Consider the following 21,914-nt stretch of genomic DNA (forward strand, 5'->3'; position numbering starts at 1 on the left):
AGGAATTTGTTAGGTGTTTGATTCAGGGGTGTGCAAACAACATGGCCTCTGTCTGAAAGGACTTTTCAGATAATCGGTCCATGTAATACTTATTTATAAAAGTTTATATAAGTATTTATATAAGCAAGTGGCTTCTATAGCCCTGCATGCACATTAGCACTTTTGTGACCCTATTTGGGCATCTGAATTTTAACCCTGAGAATAGAGTGTGTGCTTTTTCTTCAAAACTTTAATGCAAGCAGCCTGGAGCCATCTGTTGTCGAGAATTGGCCAAAAGTCGAGCAGAGCACAGACTCGGGATGTGAGCGCATTTTGTATTGAAATGTAGAGTTGCTTGATTTCAGGGTACTACAGCGGTTTAACTCACCCTCAGCTGAATAAAAACCGCTCTAAATGCACTTTCTGCATGTGTTATGCATGGGTTTGCTTTAACAGAGACTCGCAGGGTAGCAAGGGCAGTGTGGACTGAGTAAACCGACATTCATATCTCCATTCATATACACCTCCTGCACAGGATCATATTGAATCTTTCTTTATTGGTCAGGTAGTGTAGGCTGCAGGAAAATGCAGCTTGTGTTGTGATTGTATTGATGACCTTATGTGTGTGTGTGTGTGTGTGTGTGTGGGTTTTTTTTTTCCGTCTTTGTCTGTGTGTCAGGAGTTTTTTGTCCCCAAAGCGCACATCACCTCACTTACCCAAGGCAGCACCTCGGAGAGCTGAGGCTCACAGTGGTGCAGCCCACCCCCTCTGCCTCTCCAGCCTCCTGCCCACTGCACTGCACATTTGAAGAGATTTATTTTTTGTAGGCGCTGGCTTTTATGAAGGTAGGGGTTTTGAGAGTCCATCGTGAATCAGAGCTGAATTTAGAGCTGTAGCCACCGCAGTGGGTGAGGGAAAGACCAAAGTCCTTCTATATAACGAATTATGTAGAGCAGAACTTTAAATGGTAATATGGCTGTACGTCCAGTGTAGAGCATAGCATTCCTGCACCAGCCTCAGACACTATGATCGTGGTTCCCACGATTATTTTCAGGTGATTATTTAGATAATTTTTTTCATTGGAGTATTCCCTTGCCCAGTTTGCACCAAGGTTGGTCATAAATCTTAGTTGGCGAACATTTATGACGTAAATGACAATTGTTATGAAATATATCATGTAATATTGGTGATGAAGAAAAACAAGACTAAATGTGGGTTACAACACAAGACATTTTAGTGTAGTTTTTAATTTTTGTTGACTAAGACGAGAATTCATTTCCTCTCATTAAATCACATTATTATTTAAATACTGCATTACTTTTTTCTCTGTCTCCTATCCGGTTGCACAGATGATGTCACTTCCTCATTCAATTTAGACTTCCAAATGCTTGTGGTGGGTCATAGATGGTGGTGAGTTAGCAGATGGCTGAGAGAAAAGGACATTTTGGACACACATTGGACGTGACTAAGACTAATAAAAACTAAAATTGCAGCTTGACACAAAGACTAGGCTAAAACTAAAATTAAGACAGGCCGCCAAAACCAACTATAGGGTTAGCTTGACTTGTCTTTTTTACTGCAGCATGGCTGGAAGTAGAGATAGAGCCTAGGAGGAGTTTGAGCAAGTAGGTTTTTCGTATGGCAAGAAAAACATCTTGACAAGCATTCGGTGGTGGAAATGCCCTCTGGGAAATTGCTTGTGCATCACATCTTCGGACTGAAGCAGATCATGAGATATATAAATGTCTAACTTTGACTATGTGGTAGCCCGAGGTGTGGGTTTATCAGCCGTGAGCTTATTTGGCATGGGGCTTCGACGGGAGAAGAGGATGGACACCTTGATAAGGACCACAAGAACTCAGCTGCTTGAGGAAGATGACTGGGAGACCCCAGACATTCGACTTGGAATGTCAACCTAATTTAGTTCCTTGAGACAATTTCATCGAGGTGTATTTATGTTTATGTATTATATACATTTGAAGTAGCTCTGTGAATAGAGTACATTTAAAAAAAAAAGTGTGAATAATTAATTGAAATTACTGAAATACTAAAGGTTGCTATAATATTCAAAACTATTACACTGAGTGTGGGAAGCAGCTCAAGACTACATTTTTGGGGGGCATTTTTGCCTTGGGAGAAGCCCATGTGAATCACCAGAGAGCGACTCTTCTTGTGTTCAGCTCAAAATAAAGCCAGAAAAATGGTAAAGTTTTTTCTTTTCTTTTTTCTTGGATGCACTGTGCAGATTGTACCGATTGTAGCACAGAACGTCATACTGTAAAATGACACGAGTTGACACACTCATACTCCAGTATGTTCAGATTTCTCCTCCCTCTCGATACAGAAGCTTCTTTCTAATGGGCAGCTGGTGGTACAGATTGGGGGAAATGTAGCCACAACAATGCAGAGTTCTCCCAGCTTGGGTCCTGGAGCCACATGGCAACCGGCTCTTTATGCCCACAAACAGGATTTTCCCTCAAGGGCGGAAAGCAGCTTTTTATAGCAGTGTCTCTGCTGAGTGGTATTAAACTGTGTCCCCAGCAAAGTGCTGTGTTGGGCCCAAGAATGGTGCAGAAATGCTCAAGACTAAATGGATGTTTTATTATTTTTTTCCCTTCCTCTTTTGGGGTTTTTGGGTTGTGTGCTGTCATGAATGAATCTCAGAGGGGGATATTTTCGTCCTGCTATAGCATTGAGGGCGTTTGTGAATGTAGGATTCAGTAGTTCACCGGTCAGATTTCTTGAATAAAAGTGCTGATCACCCGTTAGGGAATATGGCACTGAGATGATTATAATGACTGGTAATAAAGCTAATAAAATGCAGTAGGAAGAGAGTGCTGCAGTTATTCTGGGAAAATTAGCTTTTTTACATGGCAGTGGTGGCCTAGCGGGTAAGGAAGCAGGCCCTTGATCGGAAGGTTGTGGGTTCGAATGCCGAACCTCCGAGGTGCCACTGAGCAAAACACCGTCCCCACACACTGCTCCCCGGGTGCCTGTCATGGCTGCCCACTGCTCACCAGGGTGATTGTTAAACGCAGAGGACTCTTTTCATCGTGTGCACCGTGTGCTGTGCTGCAGTGTTTCACAATGATAATCACTTCACTTTTACTCATTTCTGTAAATCATGGAGACTTATTTGATTATTAATGAACACACCCCGTTTTGTGTATTGTACGGTCTAGAATGCGAATGGTTTAGAATGTGATATGAGCAGTTGGCTGTTTCCTGTTTTTCTTTCCTTCTGCACATCAGAGCAGGAGGTGGGCAGACAATGGTAAAAAAAATTATTTTTTTTTTTTTTAAAATAGTCGAGTCTGCAGCGAGTAAAGCATTGGGCCGCTTCGATCCCCTGACCCAGCGAATGCAGAGCTCCGTCATCCGAGTCCAGGGGCTCCTTTATTAGTTTGATGTCCCCCAAGAGGTGCCAGAGAGCTGCCGCTATATTTCTGCTTCCGTGCTACTGTTTTATTTTATTTTCTTTTTTTTTTTTTTCCGATGGAATACTGTCAGATGTGAACCAGTAGCTCAGCCTCATTAAATTCTGCAGGTTATTGGCTCTCCGAAGGACCTTCTCCAATACATACTGACTCTCTCTGTTTAGGGGAAGCATCTCTGTGCTTTTTAATGCCCCCCCCCTCCCTGCCTGTGCAGCAGGGGTGTGTGTGTGTGTGTGTGTGTGTGTGTGTGTGTGTGTGTGTGTGTGTGTGTGTGTGTGTGTGTGTGTGTGTGTGTGTGTGTGTGTGTGTGTGTGTGTGTATGCTGCAGAGATGCTGCCCTCCCTCACGATGTTTCTGTGGGCGCTGTGTAACATGGCTGTTTGGAGAGTGTTTAAAGGTCAGAGACATGACTGGAGACGCAGAGACGAACGGGAAGGAGGAAGAGGCAGGGACGTGATTAAAGAAAAGTATATACAAACATATAAACACAGTTCGGCTTTAAAAACCAATATTCTAATATTGTGGTGGTCTTATTGGAGGCAAAACGGCTTTGAACCTTCAAGACCTCTGAAAGTGAAGTGACACCCAATGTGTCCTCTGCATTTAACCCATCACATGCAGTGGGAAGCCATGAAAAGTATTTGAACCCGCAACCCTTTGATTAAGTCCACTTCCTTAATCACTAGGCCACCACTGGCCCTGTAAGCAGTAGGCCCTGTGTCACGATTGATTGACATCTGGTGAGTTTGGAGGGCAAGTCTACACCTTAAACTTTTTGTCATGTTCCTCCAGCCATTCGCTACTTGTTTTTGCAGCATGACTGGCCTCATTATCCTGCAAATGTCGCAGCCAGACGATTGCAGGACCCTCAGCTCATTTCTTATTACCATTTAAGTACTTGCAGCTTCGCACTTGAAAGACTTTCATGCATCTACCTGAAGGTTCCTAACTGGATTCCAATAACCAACCGCTTTCTTCCGTTGTTTTTCCTTTTTTTTCCGGCCTTATTTTTTAAGGTTCAGCAGTTTACTTAAAAGCCCAATTAGCTGGTTCTGTCAGTGCCAGCATACATTCGGCAGGAAAAACCTTCAAACAGAAGAGACAGAAAAAGAAACACACATGCTGCTGAAAAATAAATATCGACAAGCACTTATATGGTTTTCTCTTCAAACCCACCTTATCCCACATAAATTCTTATGTTTATTGCATTTTAATATATTATGTTAATACAATTACGTGTTGGTCACTGGTTTCAAATATCAGAACTACCATTGTGTTGACTTATCTCTGAGTTAGTTAGATATAATTATATCCCTTCCATTCTTGAATATTACTGAGTCTACATTATTATTCCCTATCCATCATATTCATACACCATTCATGCACATCTTTGGACAACTTGGACCTAGTATGAGAGGAAACCGGAGAACCTGGTGGGGAAAAAAAAGCACAGGGAGAACATGAATACCAGATCCCAGATGCTCAATTTTTGAAATAGAAAAGATAGAGAAAAATATGCAAAAAAAAAAATACAAATTGTCCTGGTCATGCATGCACAAAAAATAAAATATTTTGAAAGAGTCAGTCTCTCTCTTAATGTGACATTCTGCTGGGTTCGGAATGCAGTGGATGTTCAGGAAGATTCCATGTGCTGTTCTATACAGTTGGCAGTTGTATAGGCGGGTTCAGTGATTTCTCTGAAGAATAAAGACAACGAGAAACCCAGTCAGGTGCAAAGGAACAATTTCTAGGAGAAACCTTCTGTAATCAAGTGTAGAGTCGAACAAAAAACATCTAACTTGTGACTAGCAAGTACACTGAAGCAACATTGAATTTGTTGATTAGTATTCTTTAGCTACATTAGCATTTAAATGCAGCATTTATTTCCCTGAAAGCAACATTGGTCTTTGCTTACTTTCTATTTCTTTATATTTTTTCTCAAGTCCCAAGTCACTTTTAAGTTCCTTCTCTGCATTTTGGCAAAGTTCTCTTTTTCTGCTCTGAGTTTCATGAGCTGCCCAGTTTATTACCACATGATTGCATTAGTAATGCTGTTCCTTGCATTGTTTCTATGAAATAAAGGGTTAAAATGTAATCAATGAATGAGACAGTCCCTCTGGAGACACTCACCGTTAAGTGTCTTGCTCAGGGACACATTGGTAGTAAGTGGGGTTTGAACCTGGGTCTTCTGGTTCATGGGTGAGTGTCTTAACCCCTAGGGTGTTAACAGTCCACGTCATCCAAGTAATAACCACACCCTGCCCTGCTTAGACAAGGCAATGGGACAAGACAAGCTCTACGGTTATCTGATGTCCATGACTGGAAGTGAAAACGGTGGAGTCGGTTTAATTTGATATCTTACAGGAAAATAAATCAATAAATAAATACGCAATTATATAAAAAAAAGTGGAATGGTCACACACCCTTCTAATTACTAGACATCATCTCATCCATCGTCTAACCACACTCTGACCTGCTTAGCTTCCACGACCACACAAGATCAATGGTTCCCAAGGTAGTATGGACTGATGCGATTTCTGGGGAAAGTAATGAGAGATTTAAAATGGAAGAACCGGTACTTCTACCTCTGGGTTTCATCCAGGCAATTCAGATATCTTACAGATGGCCAGAGAAATAAATAAATTACCGACTGAACAAGAGGAAGGGAAAGGCTCATCCCCGACTGCAATTCCTAAGCAGTCTCCCATTGAAGTATTAACCACACCCTGACCTGCTTAGCCTCCAAGACCAGACCAAATGTGAGGTTCTTAATGTAGAATGGGCAGAAGAGGTCACTGCGGGAAGTAATGAGAGATTTAAAACATTAGAAGCACTTTTACATCAGGGTTCAGACAGAAAATACAGATATTTCAGAGAACGATATACAGAAAGAAATAATCAAATGAACCATAATACAGAGACGATTACAGCATCTGATAGTCCTGTTTCCCATCCAAGCACCAACCACACTCTGTCCTGCTTAGCATTCAAGACCAGACAAGATGGGGGTTTCTCAATGCAGCGTGGCCAATGCTGTGTTTTGTGCCATTTGGAAGGATGATACCTACTAGCCCTCAATCTCCAAAAGACACAGGACACCCCCCCCTGCAGGGGAATGTTTAAAATGGAGGATAAAATGGGGAATTAGGATTGGGAGTAAATGTGAAGAAGGTTATATTTGCTGAGTGTCCCTTCCGGTAAAGTAGTCCAGAGGATTCTGCTGATCCCTGCCTTTTTTTCAGAATGGAGTGAGGTGATCCTACAAAGTAGTAGATTAGACCACAAGACCTGAGAGGTGATGATTTACAACAGGTCTTTTAAAAACACTTAATTTAATCGTGGAAGACAGATTTTTTTCAGTCGCATGTGCAATCTGTCATCAACTTTGCATTTTACATCTCCATGTCCAACTGTACTTTGTCCCTTTGTGTACATAATAAACATATTAATACTGTAGCACACACACTGGTAGAAGGCTGACTTTGTATTATTAGCAAGTTCACACACAGAGAAGTGAAACTTCACAATCCAACACAGACAGGACTCCCAAACATTTCCCCCCAGGAGACCAACCGCCAGAAGACAGTCGTGCTGCCGGAAATATGTTGCAATACTAGAACAAAACACCAGCGTCTCTGATTGTCCTTCAGCTGTGCACATGGCTGGGAGGGGTTGCTCACACCACTACATCTTTAGGTGTTTAGTAAAATGTTTGAAGAAACTAGAATATAAAACATGTTTTCACCTTTTTTTTTGTTAAGTACATAAATCCACATGTGTTCATTCATAGTTTTGATGCCTTCAGTGAGAATCTACCAACGTAAATGGTCATGAAAATAAAGAAAACACATTGAATGAGAAGGTGTGTCCAAACTTTTTGCCTGTACTGTGTGTATGTCTCTCTCTCTCTCTCTCTCTCTCTCTCTCTCTCTCTCTCTCTCTCTCTCAAACTGTATCCCAAAGTTCTCAAAGAAAAAAGTGTATGTTTGTGTATATATATAAATTTTTTTTCCTTGATTATCTTGTGTTTGAGTAGCTCTGATGGCATTTTTGTTGTTGTTTTGTGTTCAGAGGAAGATGTGGAGAACTTTGAGATGTCTGCCTTGCCACTGGAAACACAGCGCAACATCGAGGCGGACAGTTTCTGGTGCATGAGTAAGCTTCTGGATGGAATTCAGGTAAGCGTGTGTGTATCCGTGTAAAATCATCAGGCCCTCCCCGTAGTCCTGTCGTCTTCCATCTGACGCTGGACTCTCCAGCTCATGCAGACGCTCTCGTATGTGGGAGCTTGCTGCCCATTCAGCACACGCTCCTGGGCCAGACTTTCCTCTTCGTGTCTCGGGAGAGTTGCACTGAGCAGGCAGCATGAAACCAGCGGCTGCCACCAGAGAGGGGTGAGACCCGAGCAGCATCCCTCAAGGCAGCGACCAGACCTGGCTATGGGGGATTGCCACCCCAGGAGCAGGGGGGGGGGGATAAGAGTGAGGTGGTCGCCTGAGACAGCTTGCCTCTCTGCGGATCGGGAGTGGGATCGACAGGCACGCTGGGTGCTGGATGAACCGCTGCCCGGGCGCAGACAGCAAACATCCATTCTCCAGGATGGCCACGGGCACAGAGAGGCAGCCGTGGCAGCGCCAGGCCAACCCCCTGCCAAAACTGACCCACAGAGAGAGAGAAAAAGAAAATAAATACATTTAATAAATGCAGTGATTTGGCAGCACTAATGCTGTCGAGACATTTACATCATATGACCTGCCTCCCCACCCGACATGCTGTGAAATTGAAGTATTTAACCATAAATTTGGATAAGTTATGAGAATTAAAAAAAAATTAGTAAATAAAGACCATCAGCTGTTTTAAAAATGGATGGTTTTATTGCCTTCGTGTCAAATTTAGAGCAAGAATATGCACTTTATCTAACACCGGAGGGGCAGCAGTTGTCAATATCATTATTAACCAGTGAAAATACTGATTATATGTAACATTTAAAAACAATTTCTTATGGAAAACAAGAAAAAATTCTGTGAAGAAGACAAATAGTTTGAATCTGACACAAGAACAATGGACGACCGTCAAAAATATGCACTGCAATTTCCAACAAAACATCACTAGAAAAATGAACTCTGGCCTGAAAAATGGGGTGTCGCTCTCAGGCAGGGTGGTTCATCGCTTCTACAGAAACAGTTGGAGGTCCCGCCCCTTTCTGTCACCTCGTCTCCTGCTCTCTCAACGCGCTTTGTGACTCGACTAGATATGTAGCGTGATAGAACGGCAATCGCTCATGGCACAAAACCGGCCTTAAAATCAGGCTTAACAGACAGTTGTCATTGTAACTCATGTTCGTGGGTGGTGCTGCTAGACCAGTGTTTCAGTTTTAATAGAGAAGATGGTGGCAATTAATTAATTGTCGATTACTTTATGGTAAAGACTTGAGCTGCTTGATGATGTGAAGAGACCACCAGTCTGCACCGTTTACTCGGTGACGGGGTTCCATGTCACGGGTTTAAACAGGTGAATGTCCTGAACGAACAGGACTTGTCTGATGTATTTAATTGGACGCCGCAGCGGCTTCGTTCCCTCATTTAGACATTGCACTGTCCCATTGTACATCTCCCATGTATTTTCTTTGGCACGGGGACACTGTCCAGGACACACAATAGTCAGGCTGCATGAAAGGGGCGTGTTTTTGTAAAGCTGCACAAATGGATTGAAATGCATGATGGCTAGAAGAAAAATCCTCCGTTTCATCCCCCTCTCCTCCTTCCTCTCCTGCTTCCGCCCCTCTGTGTCATCCTCTCTCTCGTCTTCTCCCCCTCTGCCACAGGATAACTACACTTTCGCTCAGCCTGGCATTCAGATCAAAGTGAAAGCCCTGGAGGAACTGGTCAGCAGAATTGATGGTGAGATTTTTTTTTCCTCCTTCGTTCCTTCTGGGCCCGTCTCGCTTGGGTCCATCTTTTTTCGTGAACCGCATTAACTGACAGCCCCTTCGTTACGCCTCTCCACCGAAGCACCAGCAGGTTCGCCGCATTTTGAGGCGTTCAGGTTTTTACAGAAAGGTCCTGATCTTCTGCAAATCAGAGGCCTTACAGGGTTTTGACCTTCAGTCTGTAAGAAGACATCCCCGGCTCTCTGGCCGCTCGCCCCGTCCCGTCCCGTCCTGTCCCTGATTTACCACCTGCCCATTACCGTCGCTGTTTATGGAGTTTTGGAGTAATCATTTGCTGAGGGGGTCTCGGCCATAAACTCGGCCGCCGCGTGAAGTGGCATCGGCGTGTCATCAATCAGACGTGGCGCCATAACGAACGGCCTCCATCGCCGCACCGCTGGGGGAGTGTGTGTGTGTGTGGGGGGGGGATTGATTTTTCTGAAAGTCTCAGCGATTAAGGAAGGGGGGGGAGTTGGGACACTTTAAGATCTCCGACTCCAAAAAACGACTCTGCCACGGTAACTCCGCTGGACTGTAGCAGTCTGAGGATGTAGAATATTTATCCTCCCCCCCCTGCCGCTTTTATGTTTTGAATCAATTTATCTCACGTGAACGGCTCCTGCCGGGGTGCCGCTCTTTGTTTCCACCGCCTTAGCTCAGTTTTGCTCTGCCATTGACTTCCAGCGAGCGGTGAATGAGGCCCGGTAATGGAATTAACAGGCGGGCTTTCTTCACACATCACCGTGGTCAGAATCTTCTGCAGGTTCCATGTACGGATCTGTCCAGGATTAATGGAAACACCAACTGTGTCTCAGGAAGATCCTTAATAACATCATGGGCTGTCAGACAAAATGAATTACACAATGCATCATTGTGCAGAGGGGGACAAACCAGGTCTAGAAAGTAGAAATCCAGACAAACGCGAATTGCATAAATATCGAATGATCACATATTAATTTACTGTTTATTGCAGAATGTCCTTATGTTCATGAAACAATGACATGACGTGTGTACAGGGAGTGCAGAATTATTAGGCAAGTTGTATTTTTGAGGAATAATTTTATTATTGAACAACAACCAAGTTCTTAATGAACCCAAAAAACTAATTAATATCAAAGCTGAATGTTTTTGGAAGTAGTTTTTAGTTTGTTTTTATTTTTAGCTATTTTAGGGGGATATCTGTGTGTGCAGGTGACTATTACTGTGCATAATTATAAGGCAACTTAACAAAAAACAAATATATACCCATTTCAATTATTTATTTTTACCAGTGAAACCAATATAACATCTCCACATTCACAAATATACATTTCTGACATTCAAAAACAAAACAAAAACAAATCAGCGACCAATATAGCCACCTTTCTTTGCAAGGACACTCAAAAGCCTGCCATCCATGGATTCTGTCAGTGTTTTGATCTGTTCACCATCAACATTGCGTGCAGCAGCAACCACAGCCTCCCAGACACTGTTCAGAGAGGTGTACTGTTTTCCCTCCTTGTAAATCTCACATTTGATGATGGACCACAGGTTCTCAATGGGGTTCAGATCAGGTGAACAAGGAGGCCATGTCATTAGTTTTTCTTCTTTTATACCCTTTCTTGCCAGCCACACTGTGGAGTACTTGAACGCATGTGATGGAGCATTGTCCTGCATGAAAATCATGTTTTTCTTGAAGGATGCAGACTTCTTCCTGTACCACTGCTTGAAGGTGACTTCCGGAAACTGGCAGTAGGACTGGGAGTTGAGCTTGACTCCATCCTCAACCCGAAAAGGCCCCACAAGCTCATCTTTGATGAAACCAGCCCAAACCAGTACTCCACCTCCACCTTGCTGGCGTCTGAGTCGGACTGGAGCTCTCTGCCCTTTACCAATCCAGCCATGGGCCCATCCATCTGGCCCATCAAGACTCACTCTCATTTCATCAGTCCATAAAACCTTAGAAAAATCAGTCTTGAGATATTTCTTGGCCCAGTCTTGACGTTTCAGCTTTTGTGTCTTGTTCAGTGGTGGTCGTCTTTCAGCCTTTCTTACCTTGGCAATGTCTCTGAGTATTGAACACCTTGTGCTTTTGGGCACTCCAGTGATGTTGCAGCTCTGAAATATGGCCAAACTGGTGGCAAGTGGCATCTTGGCAGCTGCACGCTTGACTTTTCTCAGTTCATGGGCAGTTATTTTGCGCCTTGGTTTTTCCACACGCTTCTTGCGACCCTGTTGACTATTTTGAATGAAACGCTTGATTGTTCGATGATCACGCTTCAGAAGCTTGGCAAGTTTAAGAGTGCTGCATCCCTCTGCAAGATATCTCACTATTTTTTACTTTTCTGAGCCTGTCAAGTCCTTCTTTTGACCCATTTTGCCAAAGGAAAGGAAGTTGCCTAATAATTATGCACACCTGATATAGGATGTTGATGTCATTAGACCACACCCCTTCTCATTACAGAGATGCACATCACCTAATATGCTTAATTGGTAGTAGGCTTTCGAGCCTATACAGCTTGGAGTAAGACAACATGCATGAAGAGGATGATGTGGACAAAATACTAATTTGCCTAATAATTCTGCACTACTTGTGGAGAAAGAGACTCTGCTCTCCTATTGTTCTCCGAGCAGCAATACAATATTTTTCTCCGTCTGTAGTTTTTTTGCTTGTAGAAGATCATTCGTTAGTTTACCGAGTTGGGAGAGACCAACATTCAGTTTACCAACATTCATGATATCCCCCTCATCTCCATGCTTTCAGGCATGTAAATTGCTCACATCAGTGGTTCAAAACTAAAACGTTGTGTAACACACATTTTCTGGTCATTTTTTTTTATAATATTCAGAAATTAGGACAACACCACCTGTCATTCTCTAGACTTTCTTTTTATGTTTTGTATTGTATAAAGATCATGTGATGGATCCCCCTGTATATGATCTCAGATGTGTTTTATATATTTGTGTTATATACACAAGAGGCGCAGACACCCCAATGACCAGTCAGTGTCGACTCTTTGCCTGTGGTGTCAGTAAAAGACGGCAAGTTTTTGAACAAATACCCGAGTGTTGCTGCGATAGGCTGACATTTGTGTTTTCATTATATTGCCATGAATGCTGTCAAAAATCTGTGTATACACTCACACACACACACACACACACACACACACGAAAGCACCGCATGTCAGCTCTCCACTCTTCTCTCTCACCGTTCACAGAGGATATTCACAGTCACTTCCAGAAGTATGAGGTGGAGTATCTGCAGTTTGCCTTCCGTTGGATGAACAATCTCCTGATGAGAGAGCTGCCTCTGCGCTGCACCATACGCCTGTGGGACACCTACCAGGTACAGAACATTTTTAAGTCAGTTACGGGGACAAGTGGCCTTTTACTACATTGAAATGCACTTGTGTGTTTTAAAGGTATCTGCGGATCCTTAAAAATGTTCCAAAAGTAAGGCCTTAAATAGAATTCAAAATGACTAGTAATCCTTAAATCCAGAGTTTAAAGGTCTTATGCTTCTTGAAATGATTTGGCAAATGTCTAATATGTGTTTTGCGTTTTTGTGTATGAGATCGTAATTAACGGAACTGCTTATGCAGCTAGACGGCTAAATTGTGCACTCACCGGTGTTCTGAGAGTCTCCTTATATTAAAAAATGACTGAATCAAAAGCCTAGTGAGTAAGGGAGAAAAAATATGTTCCTATATATTATATTTTTTATTTATATATATATATATATATATATATATATATATATATATATATATATATATATATATATATATATATATATATATATATATATTTTTTTTTTTTTTTTTTTTTTTTTTTTTAAATCAAATGAAACAAACCTTCAGCCTTTCAGTAATGTGGGTTCACTAAGTGCAGCACACCGATGGAAATGACTCACAAATAAGAAACCAAAAATATCGCAGTTGGCCCATTGTAGCTTTCTGCTGTACAAGTTATGTTAACATTGACAGACTAAAATAAGACTAAAAAATAACAGAAATTTGGAATAGAAGTGATGAGTGTGATGACTTAACAACAAATGACAGTAACTGAACAGTTCTACTAGACACAAATATCTAGTTCCACACGATTCTGCACTCTCAGGCTTGGAGGTCTCATAACCAGCGGTGTCAGCAGCACCCCTGACCCGCCCTGCGCTGATGTAACCACGTCTGACAGTGCCAGAGGTGTCCCGCGCCAATGTCCTCGTCTTCACCCACCAATCATGCCTTCCACTCCCGCTCGCCACGCCTCTCCCTCCCCGATTCCTTCTTCCTTTTCCTCTTTTATCCCCAGGCTAGTGCGCTCTCTCCGCCTCGTCCCTCTTTTTCTGCCACCAGTCTGTATCTGCCTCTCTTCCTGCCTCCCTCTCGCTCGCACCGAGGTCAAGCTGAGGCCAGCCAGGCAGGCCAGCAATAGCCCACCTTGTTTTTCATCTGAAAGGAGGCCGGAAAGAGGCCCGTTTGAGCTGGTGAGAAGAGCAGCGCTGTGTGCGAGAGGTTAATGCGCCGGCCGCCGCCACCCTGACCCCCCCCGCCTGCGTTCGCTTTTGTCTGAATGTCCTCATCTCTGATCCCGCCACAAAACTTGTTCAGCAGTGTTGTTTAAATGTCTTTGAACAGCTCTCCAAGGGCTTGTTAATAAGGGAGAAATAGAGGTTAAAAAGCAAAATAAAACCTTTTCACACTCTACCAGCTCATCTTTCATTAGGTTTTCTCTATATAATTATGTAGACATTATGCGGGGAATTGAAATATCTTTCATTCGCTGATGAGCAAAAAATAGAATTCTGCTGGTTCACATTTATCGGTATTTTGCAGATCAAAATAAGCAAACATGCTTAGTAAGTTTTTTTTGTCATATAAGGAAGCACCACTAGAGAGAACTGCTACTTGATTGTGAATGTAGAAATGGGTCTGGCCCTTATGGACCACATTTCCAAAGCCTACAGCCTCTATGTGTTAAAGATCTACTGACGTACAGATAACTGCGGCATCTCCAGCTGTAAAATGGATGTCATTTTTACATATATTTTGTTATTTTAGAGGAACATGCATTGTAAAATGATTTTTCCTTTGTCCTTTTGTACAGCAAAATGAATTATGGATTGATTAATCAGGGGAAAGACATATTTTAGGCGAATGTTGAAAGGTCCAATCACATCTAGTCTTCTGAGGGATTCGGTCTCTGAATTGAAACACAGCCATCGAGAATGGAAGGCCTGTAGATTTTATATAGCCCCCTTGTGGTCTCCAGAATAAATTAAACAAATGACTGTTTATGCACATTTACGACATAACAATATTTAATGTGGTATATTTTAATATTTGGTATACCCTTGAATGAAATGATCTTGATAACACACATTATGTAATGTATTTGGCATGTTATCAATAAAGAGCTTTTTAGTCAGCATAAAGCAAAAAAAAAAATTATATTACAAAGATGGCAGAGTACTTGTGCACCAATAGTCACACCTTTTGGGCGAGATGGCTTTATTATAAGGCCTGCTCATATGGGTTTGGTTTTTTTCCTCCTATTCCCCCTCTCCCCTTTCTTTTCAGCGTACATTAGGCCGGAGACACAAAAGCTTCTGCTGCTGAAGATCAATTAGCCTCCCCACAAAGAGCTCAGCAGATGAGAGGGGCGAGCGAGACAAAGAGGAAAGTCATGTTAATGTCGGACGAGCGATAAACCATCTACGTCTTACTTCCAGTCCATTAGCGTGTGCAGCGTGCCGAGGGGCGAGCATGCGCGAACGTGCTCTTCGGCCCCTGCACCAAATGGCGATCTCCGTCCGCCACGCCTGTCTGTTTCGCTAACCTCCTATTTTCTCATCTTCTACGAGTCCCTGCCCTCTGGCCCGCTGTCTTTCTCACCCTCTCACCTTGTCTTTGTCTTCTTCCCCCGTACAGACTTTGTGGAACATCAACCTGCAATGGAGCAGAAGGGAAATTGAACTTAGCAGTGGGGTGCGATGTTTTATTTATGTCGCTTTATATGTATTTCTTCTTGTTCCTCTCGAGCCAGGGCTCTGAGTGCAGAATGCAGGGCGCCTGCAGGAGCGGACAGGGCTCCAGTCAAAGACATGAAATAAAACGACTAAAGTGCTGGATCGGTTTGCCAGACACTCCGACTCCCTCTTCCGCCATTCTAAAGGGATCCTGTCGCTCTCAGTGTAGCGTACACTCCAAACGGCAAAAAGTAACATCAGGGAACGTCGTTTCTCTCATGCATGAAAAATGAACAATTTAAACCCATTTTATTGGTAAAAGATGCAAATAAGGACATAAATGCACATGAACAAGAAATGCCTGCTTGCTGGTACTCTTTACTTGGGGAAAAGAAGAATTAATCACCTGGCAACACCTCCTGCTTTGAGACGTCAACGCTGCACATTCAGCTTTAAATCTACTTCTGCTGCGTCACTTTTCATCATCTTCAATAAAATATCCTTTCTTCCATGGGATAATCACTGGGGTGATGACTGCTGCAGAGCAGGTTCTACAATAAGGAATGCAGGGCGTGCCCTGTGCTGCAGTCTCCACATCTTTGCTGTTGGGGATACTGTTTAGTGATCAGTGTGTTGTCTTATCAGTATGTTTCATCCATCAATATATTGCAATCAGCCTAAATGTGTGACTTTAAAAGGCAGTCAGATGGCAGCTCTGAAATAGCATGGATTTTGGAAGCCACCCGTTTACGTTGAAAAAAAGAAAAGTAATCTAAAATGGAAAAAAAATTATCAGAGTTCCAGGTTTAGAGTATACTCTACCTGAAGTCAATTATCCATCCAACTCTGCCTCAAATGAAGATAATTAGGACATAGATCATATGCACCAGACCCATCTGTATGAGTTATGAGATGATGTAAAATCTATAGACCTCATATGCTAAGTTCCTTCATCACCTGACAACTCATCTGTTGACTGGCACCATGTAGTGGTGCTTAAGTAAACATGACAAGCCTTCGCCACAAGGATAATGAGAGGTTGATGTCTTATGTCTCTATATTTCTCTATAAAAAGCCTTGATGCGTATTGATAATCAGATGGAATATTTTCTAATAATGTTTATCGTGGAAATAGGCCCAAGTCCCAAGCCTGGGTCACATATGTTAATTTTTTCTCTGGTTGTTTGCGAAGGTCTAATATAATGAACTTGATCTGATCTGTAATTACTGACAATAAAGGGTGTTGTTGTGTTATCTTGCTCAGTTGCTGCATATTCTGACCTTTTTTTTTTTTTTGTTTTTGCTTCCCTCAAATTGATCCAGGCCGAGTCTGAAGGCTTCTCTCACTTCCACCTGTACGTCTGCGCTGCGTTTCTGATTGAGTGGCGCAAGGAGATCCTCTCCATGTCTGACTTTCAGGTACAGCTTGTGTGTGTGTGAGTGTGTGTGTCCATGTGCAGTGACAACCAGCCAGTTTTGCCTCCTTTTCAATGGCCGCCTGAGTGTGTGTGCGCACAGGCGCGCATCATTTGAATGCGCCATGGCCCGTCAGACACTTTGTCGCAATTGGAATAATTGGCCCTCCAGTTGAACAGACTTGCAGTAACCAAATTTCACAGGCCAGCAATTTGCCACACCTCAGCGGGTAGAAAATGAGAAATTTCTCCCCTTTGCGTCCGGCCCGCTGCTCCCGTTCATGGCACTTCGCCCCCGTTCCCTCGCCGCCCGGCCGCTCTCCGCGCTCTCGGACTGACCCTCGGGCGGTGAGCTAAGAGTGTGCCGGACGTTGGTGTTTGGGTGTGTTAGCGGGAGGGTTGAGTGGTCTGTCCACTCGACTGTGGTCCTGCCTCATCAAAGCTACGGCCCCCGCCCCGGGGGCAGCACAAGCGAGCCCGCAATATTAACACCCATAAACACGTACCAATGCATACACATCACAAATCGTCTTAATGTGGAGGAGCCCAATTCCAACGGCACACACGTAAACGAACGTAACCAAAAAGCTCAACATAAACATCCAACATTCAGCCCCATACGCAGTCCCAAAACCGGCAAGAAAATCCCAAAAGGTGTAAAAACATTACCGTAATGCGTGTATGTATGGTTTTTCACGCTTTTTGGTTTGTGAGTGGTGTTGATGACGTTACTTCTGCAAATGCCCTCTCAAGTCTATTGGCACAGACGATTCAAACTAGTGAGGAATCATGAGATATTCCCACATTTATTGTACAGAATTACAGGTAAAACCGAGATTCTGATCCTTCCGGGCAACAACTCCCCTCAGCAAAACCTCTCAATTCAAATTGGCTCGCTATTGTTAACACCCACGGCGTCTGCAAAAAGCCTTGGAGTTTGGATTTGACGACAAACTGAGTCTGAACCATCACGTTGCTGCGATCTCCAGATCCTGCAGGTTCACTCTCTACAACATTTGCAAGATTCGGCCTTTTCTGTCACAACAGGCTACGCAGCCCCTCGTCCAGGCAATGGTCATCTCGTAACTCGACTATTGTAACTCTCTCCTGGCTAGAGCCTCTACAGTCACCATAAAACCACTCCAGATGGTCCAAAATCTTCAATCAGCCAAAATACACCCATGTCACGCCTCTTCTTACCTCTCTCCACTGGCTCCCGGTAGCTGCTCGCATTGAGTTTAAATTCTTGCTGTTTGCCTACAGGGCTGTAAGTGGAACTGTGCCCTCCTACATCAATACACCTTTAAGAAGCAGTTGAAAACCCGCTTATTCAAAAAGTATTTCAGACGAGTCTAACACTTACACTCGCACATGCACACACACTGCACAAAATAAATTAAAAAAATGTTTTTCTTCGTCTAGTACTTAACAATTCCCCAGCATGTTCTTTTTCTAACAAGTTAGAATCAGGGCTCATAGTTTTAGTATCAGGGCTCATAGTTTTGTTAACTCAAAATCTATAGAAATCGAACGAGAATTGCTGGTGTCTTCCTCTTGTAAGTCTCTTATCTGAACTATGATGACGCAGCATACAAAAAGCGATTTTTTACAACTGAGGGGGCGATGAATATTCTGGATGCGAATACCTGCCCCCACCTCTCTGCCAAGCGCCGACGGTGTAGGATGCTGGCAGCCATAGGGTGAAAACACCCAGGTGTGGTCCTAGCCTGTTTGGTGCCATGGGCGAGCATATACATACAATGTGATATTTTCAGAACAGCCCAAAAACAGCTGGAAATTTCTCTACTGTTCTCCCTGTTCTCTTTTTTTTTTTTTTAGCAATATGTTTGATGCATGTTTATTATTAGGTCTTAGTACTATGGGTTACTTGAGGAATAGAGCTTCTCTCAGATGGCCAAATCCCTTTTCATTTTATTCAGTGTTCCATCCAATTTTCCGTGACCCAGTTGACATATATGCTGATTCCTACACTCTAGAGTAATTTCAGGAGCGTTGTGATTTGGAATAAAAAGAAATTCTATTAATAGGCCATCCATTTGCACAGATATTTTCTGTTTAATTTTGGGTATGTCCATTCAAAAAAGGGGTCCAGAGCTGATCAGGTTAAGGCTCCCCTGTCCCAGTCACCTTGAAAGTCTTTGTTTCATTACTGCCGTTGTGTCCCTGAGCAAGATATGTAACCCTGAGTGTCTCCAGGGGGACTATCCCTGCAACTTCTGACTGTAAGTCGCTCTGGATAAGGTTTGTGAAGACCACACAGCTCTTAAGTGGCAATCGAAAATGGGTAAATATCTGTGTGATTAAACTATTGAGAGAAGCAAAGTAATTTGTTTGAAATGTTATTTCCATGCAGCACATATGAAGGTTTACCTTTTTAAACTAAATTCTAAAAGCAAATGACCTTTTCTACAGTGTGTGTGTGTGTGTGTGTGTTTATTTCTTTACTTAATGTGGCTTAAAGATTGAGGAGAACTGCAGACGCCTGGAGAGACAAGCTCGGTTTGTTCATTAAACTGAAAGTGTTTGATGTCGTGTTTACCGGGGTAACGCGGGGTGAGACTGTTCGTGTACTTTCTTCACCTGCATCATTAAGGGAACATCGTTTAGAGCGTGATGCTCATGTAATGTTGAGGTAATTGAATGTCAGTAGTTGTTCAGTGTCAGCGGAAGCGTGCTGCACAATAAACTCTAATGCAATATAATATATATTTTTTTATTGTTATTATTTGGTATCGCTGCTTATATTGCATTTCTTAATGAGTTTCTAATTGCTTTGGAGTGAAGCGATTGTATTAGTCAAGGTGGTTTGCAAGATCTTGTTTGCAAATAAGATTTTAAAATTAGCCGGTCTTATTAGTGAGTTTTTGTTTTGTTTTTTTTTTGAAAATTCTCAGCAGTAGATGAATATGCATCAGGAAAATATTGGTATTTTTCACCGTTGTGATGTGTTTAATGATGTCCCTGGGGACAGCGATGCTGTATTAATATAAACACAGCGCCCGCTGTTGTGTCACGTGCCGTGGGCCGCCTCGGCTGCGTTTCAGGATGAGCAAAACATCAAATGCTCTCTGACAGCACTGTAGCGATTTTAAGCTCTCTCTCTCTTCTCTCTCTCTTCTCTCTCTCTCTCTGCTATCTTTCAGAATCTGCTCATGCTCTTGCAGAATCTACCCACAATCCACTGGGGGAACGAGGAAGTGGGTTTACTCCTGGCCGAAGCCTACAGGCTCAAGTACATGTTCGCCGACGCCCCCAACCACTACCGGAGATGAGCCCCCTCCTCCTCTCCAAGTGACTCCGCGAGTGACGTGAAACGGGCGGGGCACACAGGGGTCGGACGCACTTCCCCACTCTGCTCGACACTCTAGTGTTTTATTTATTTGTTTTAATTTTCTTCCCCGGCTCCTTCCTGTTTTTTTATGGAAATTTCTTGCCAGAGAGCCTGCTGTTCGAGCCGTTACCGCGATGACTGTTACCGTAGTACGCACCAGGGACCGGCAACAAGGTCCATGATTGGGCGGTATACCGACTCACTTTACAGGAGGGGTAGAGGACCTGTGTTCTGTTCTGTCCATCCATCAGGTGAACGTGTGAGACGTGGGAGAGCTTTTCCTTCTGCGAAGAGCTGCCACTGTCATCAGCCAATCAGGACCCTCCGTCTGCAATCCTCACTTCGCAACCACTTTCACCAGTTAACCAAGTGTGTTAATGTGAGTTTCTAATATAATGAATGTTTTAGGGCCAGTTGGTTCATTGTTCCACAGGGCCAGTGACTTTGCACTTTTAGAGGCGGAGATACTTGTGCTCTTGAGGCCTGCTGTGTAGTGACCAATCAGAAGGGCCGTGCTGCCGCAATCAATCAAACACTGGAAGAAAAAAATAATAACGTATCTATTAACAGAACAATCAGTATCTCTAGAAGATCAGCATCAGGGAGGATACGGGAAGTCTTGGGAGGTGGGGGATCTCAGCGGGGGGCGTGTTGCACTCTCTGACTGTCAGCCGTGAAACTTCATTTGTGTGTGTGTGTGTGTGTGTGTTTTTGTTGAGCTGTAGATAAGACTGACGTTGCGCTAGCTAATGAGCGCAGCTTCAAGGTGCCGGTCCATGTAGCTTCAGAGTTTTTCCTCTTTCCTTTCTCTTTTAGTCCATCCTGTAGGAAGCATGGTACGTGGTGACACCCAGGTACCTGGGCGTCGGCTCTTGCCCGGGGAAGCCTGTCGGGCAACTTGTCGATTCGCAGATCTTATTTTATTTTTCCGTTCCAGAAGAGCTGTGACCTGTGAAGTAGAGAAGAGCACAGCGAGGAGGCGAGCTGAGCCCGGCACACCGCAGACTGCAGTTTAATTTTATACGACCGGCCGGGACACGGACCGAGCGCGAAAACAGCCCCAGAGAGGCAATTTAATAAAAGCGGAGTGAATTTTTAAAAGGTGCTGTGGGCGCTGATCAGATTTTTTTTTTTTTTTGGTGTTCGGTAGGCTGGCACAGCGACTGCTGCTGCTGACGTGCGATTGGGCCTTTTGTCATGGAGGCGTGGCCAGTCATCCTTCTGAGGCTGGGTTTCAATAAGGCCATTTCCATTCATGCTCTTCTTCAAAGAATCTGTTGCAGGCCAGCCTATCCCATGATTCACTGCATGGACAGTTTCGTCCAGAACTGGATGTAAATTTAAAAGATAGCGGTAGAGTGGACTGGCCTCAGAAGGGACTGACCAACACCCACGTGATTTGATTGGATGTTCCTGGTACTGTTAGTGCGAACAAGAACTCTGTGAAAAGGGCTGGATTTGCTATCACCGAGTGGCAGAGACGTCCCTGGTTTTTAAAGCGTTCATGGCTCGAAAAACCAAAAAAAAAAGTAGCGCAGTACTTTTAATTATTTAGCGGAATGGTACGTACTTAACGATAAAAAATGTCAGGGTTCATTACATGTGATCGTGTTCTCTTCATCTGGTCTCACTAGATTTGATGAGGTTGCCGGAGGCTGCTGGTGTTTGCCGCCTGCCCAAACACACACACACACGCACACACACACACACACACACACACGCTCACCATCTGAGCTGTACAATAATGCATCAGGCGCTCTGCTGACTCTGGGTAATTCAGCCTTTCTGTGCAGCGTTTAGTGTGCAGTCTGTGATTATTTAACTGAAAACTGGAGTGTTACCCGCCGATTACTT

At 43.5% G+C, this 21,914-nt stretch overlaps 1 protein-coding gene across 3 annotated transcripts in view; it reads left to right on the plus strand.

Moving 5' to 3' along the window:
• Nucleotides 1–21,629, plus strand: part of tbc1d22b (TBC1 domain family, member 22B) — a 42,426-nt gene extending 20,797 nt beyond the window's left edge. For 2 of the 3 annotated variants that reach the window (XM_028992720.1, XM_028992721.1), the window contains 5 exons: nucleotides 7,489–7,595; nucleotides 9,242–9,317; nucleotides 12,544–12,671; nucleotides 16,617–16,712; nucleotides 19,873–21,629. In XM_028992720.1, the coding sequence (XP_028848553.1) occupies nucleotides 7,489–7,595; nucleotides 9,242–9,317; nucleotides 12,544–12,671; nucleotides 16,617–16,712; nucleotides 19,873–20,001 (536 nt within the window). In that variant the 3' untranslated portion in view covers nucleotides 20,002–21,629. Of the gene's footprint in view, nucleotides 1–7,488; nucleotides 7,596–9,241; nucleotides 9,318–12,543; nucleotides 12,672–14,904; nucleotides 16,590–16,616; nucleotides 16,713–19,872 lie in introns of those variants that run through there. The other variant, XM_028992722.1, reaches the window with a different exon arrangement.
• The last annotated feature ends 285 nt before the right edge of the window (nucleotides 21,630–21,914 follow it).

The sequence above is a fragment of the Denticeps clupeoides genome, chromosome 10, assembly GCF_900700375.1.
Source record: "Denticeps clupeoides chromosome 10, fDenClu1.1, whole genome shotgun sequence".
NCBI classification, from domain to species: domain Eukaryota; kingdom Metazoa; phylum Chordata; class Actinopteri; order Clupeiformes; family Denticipitidae; genus Denticeps; species Denticeps clupeoides.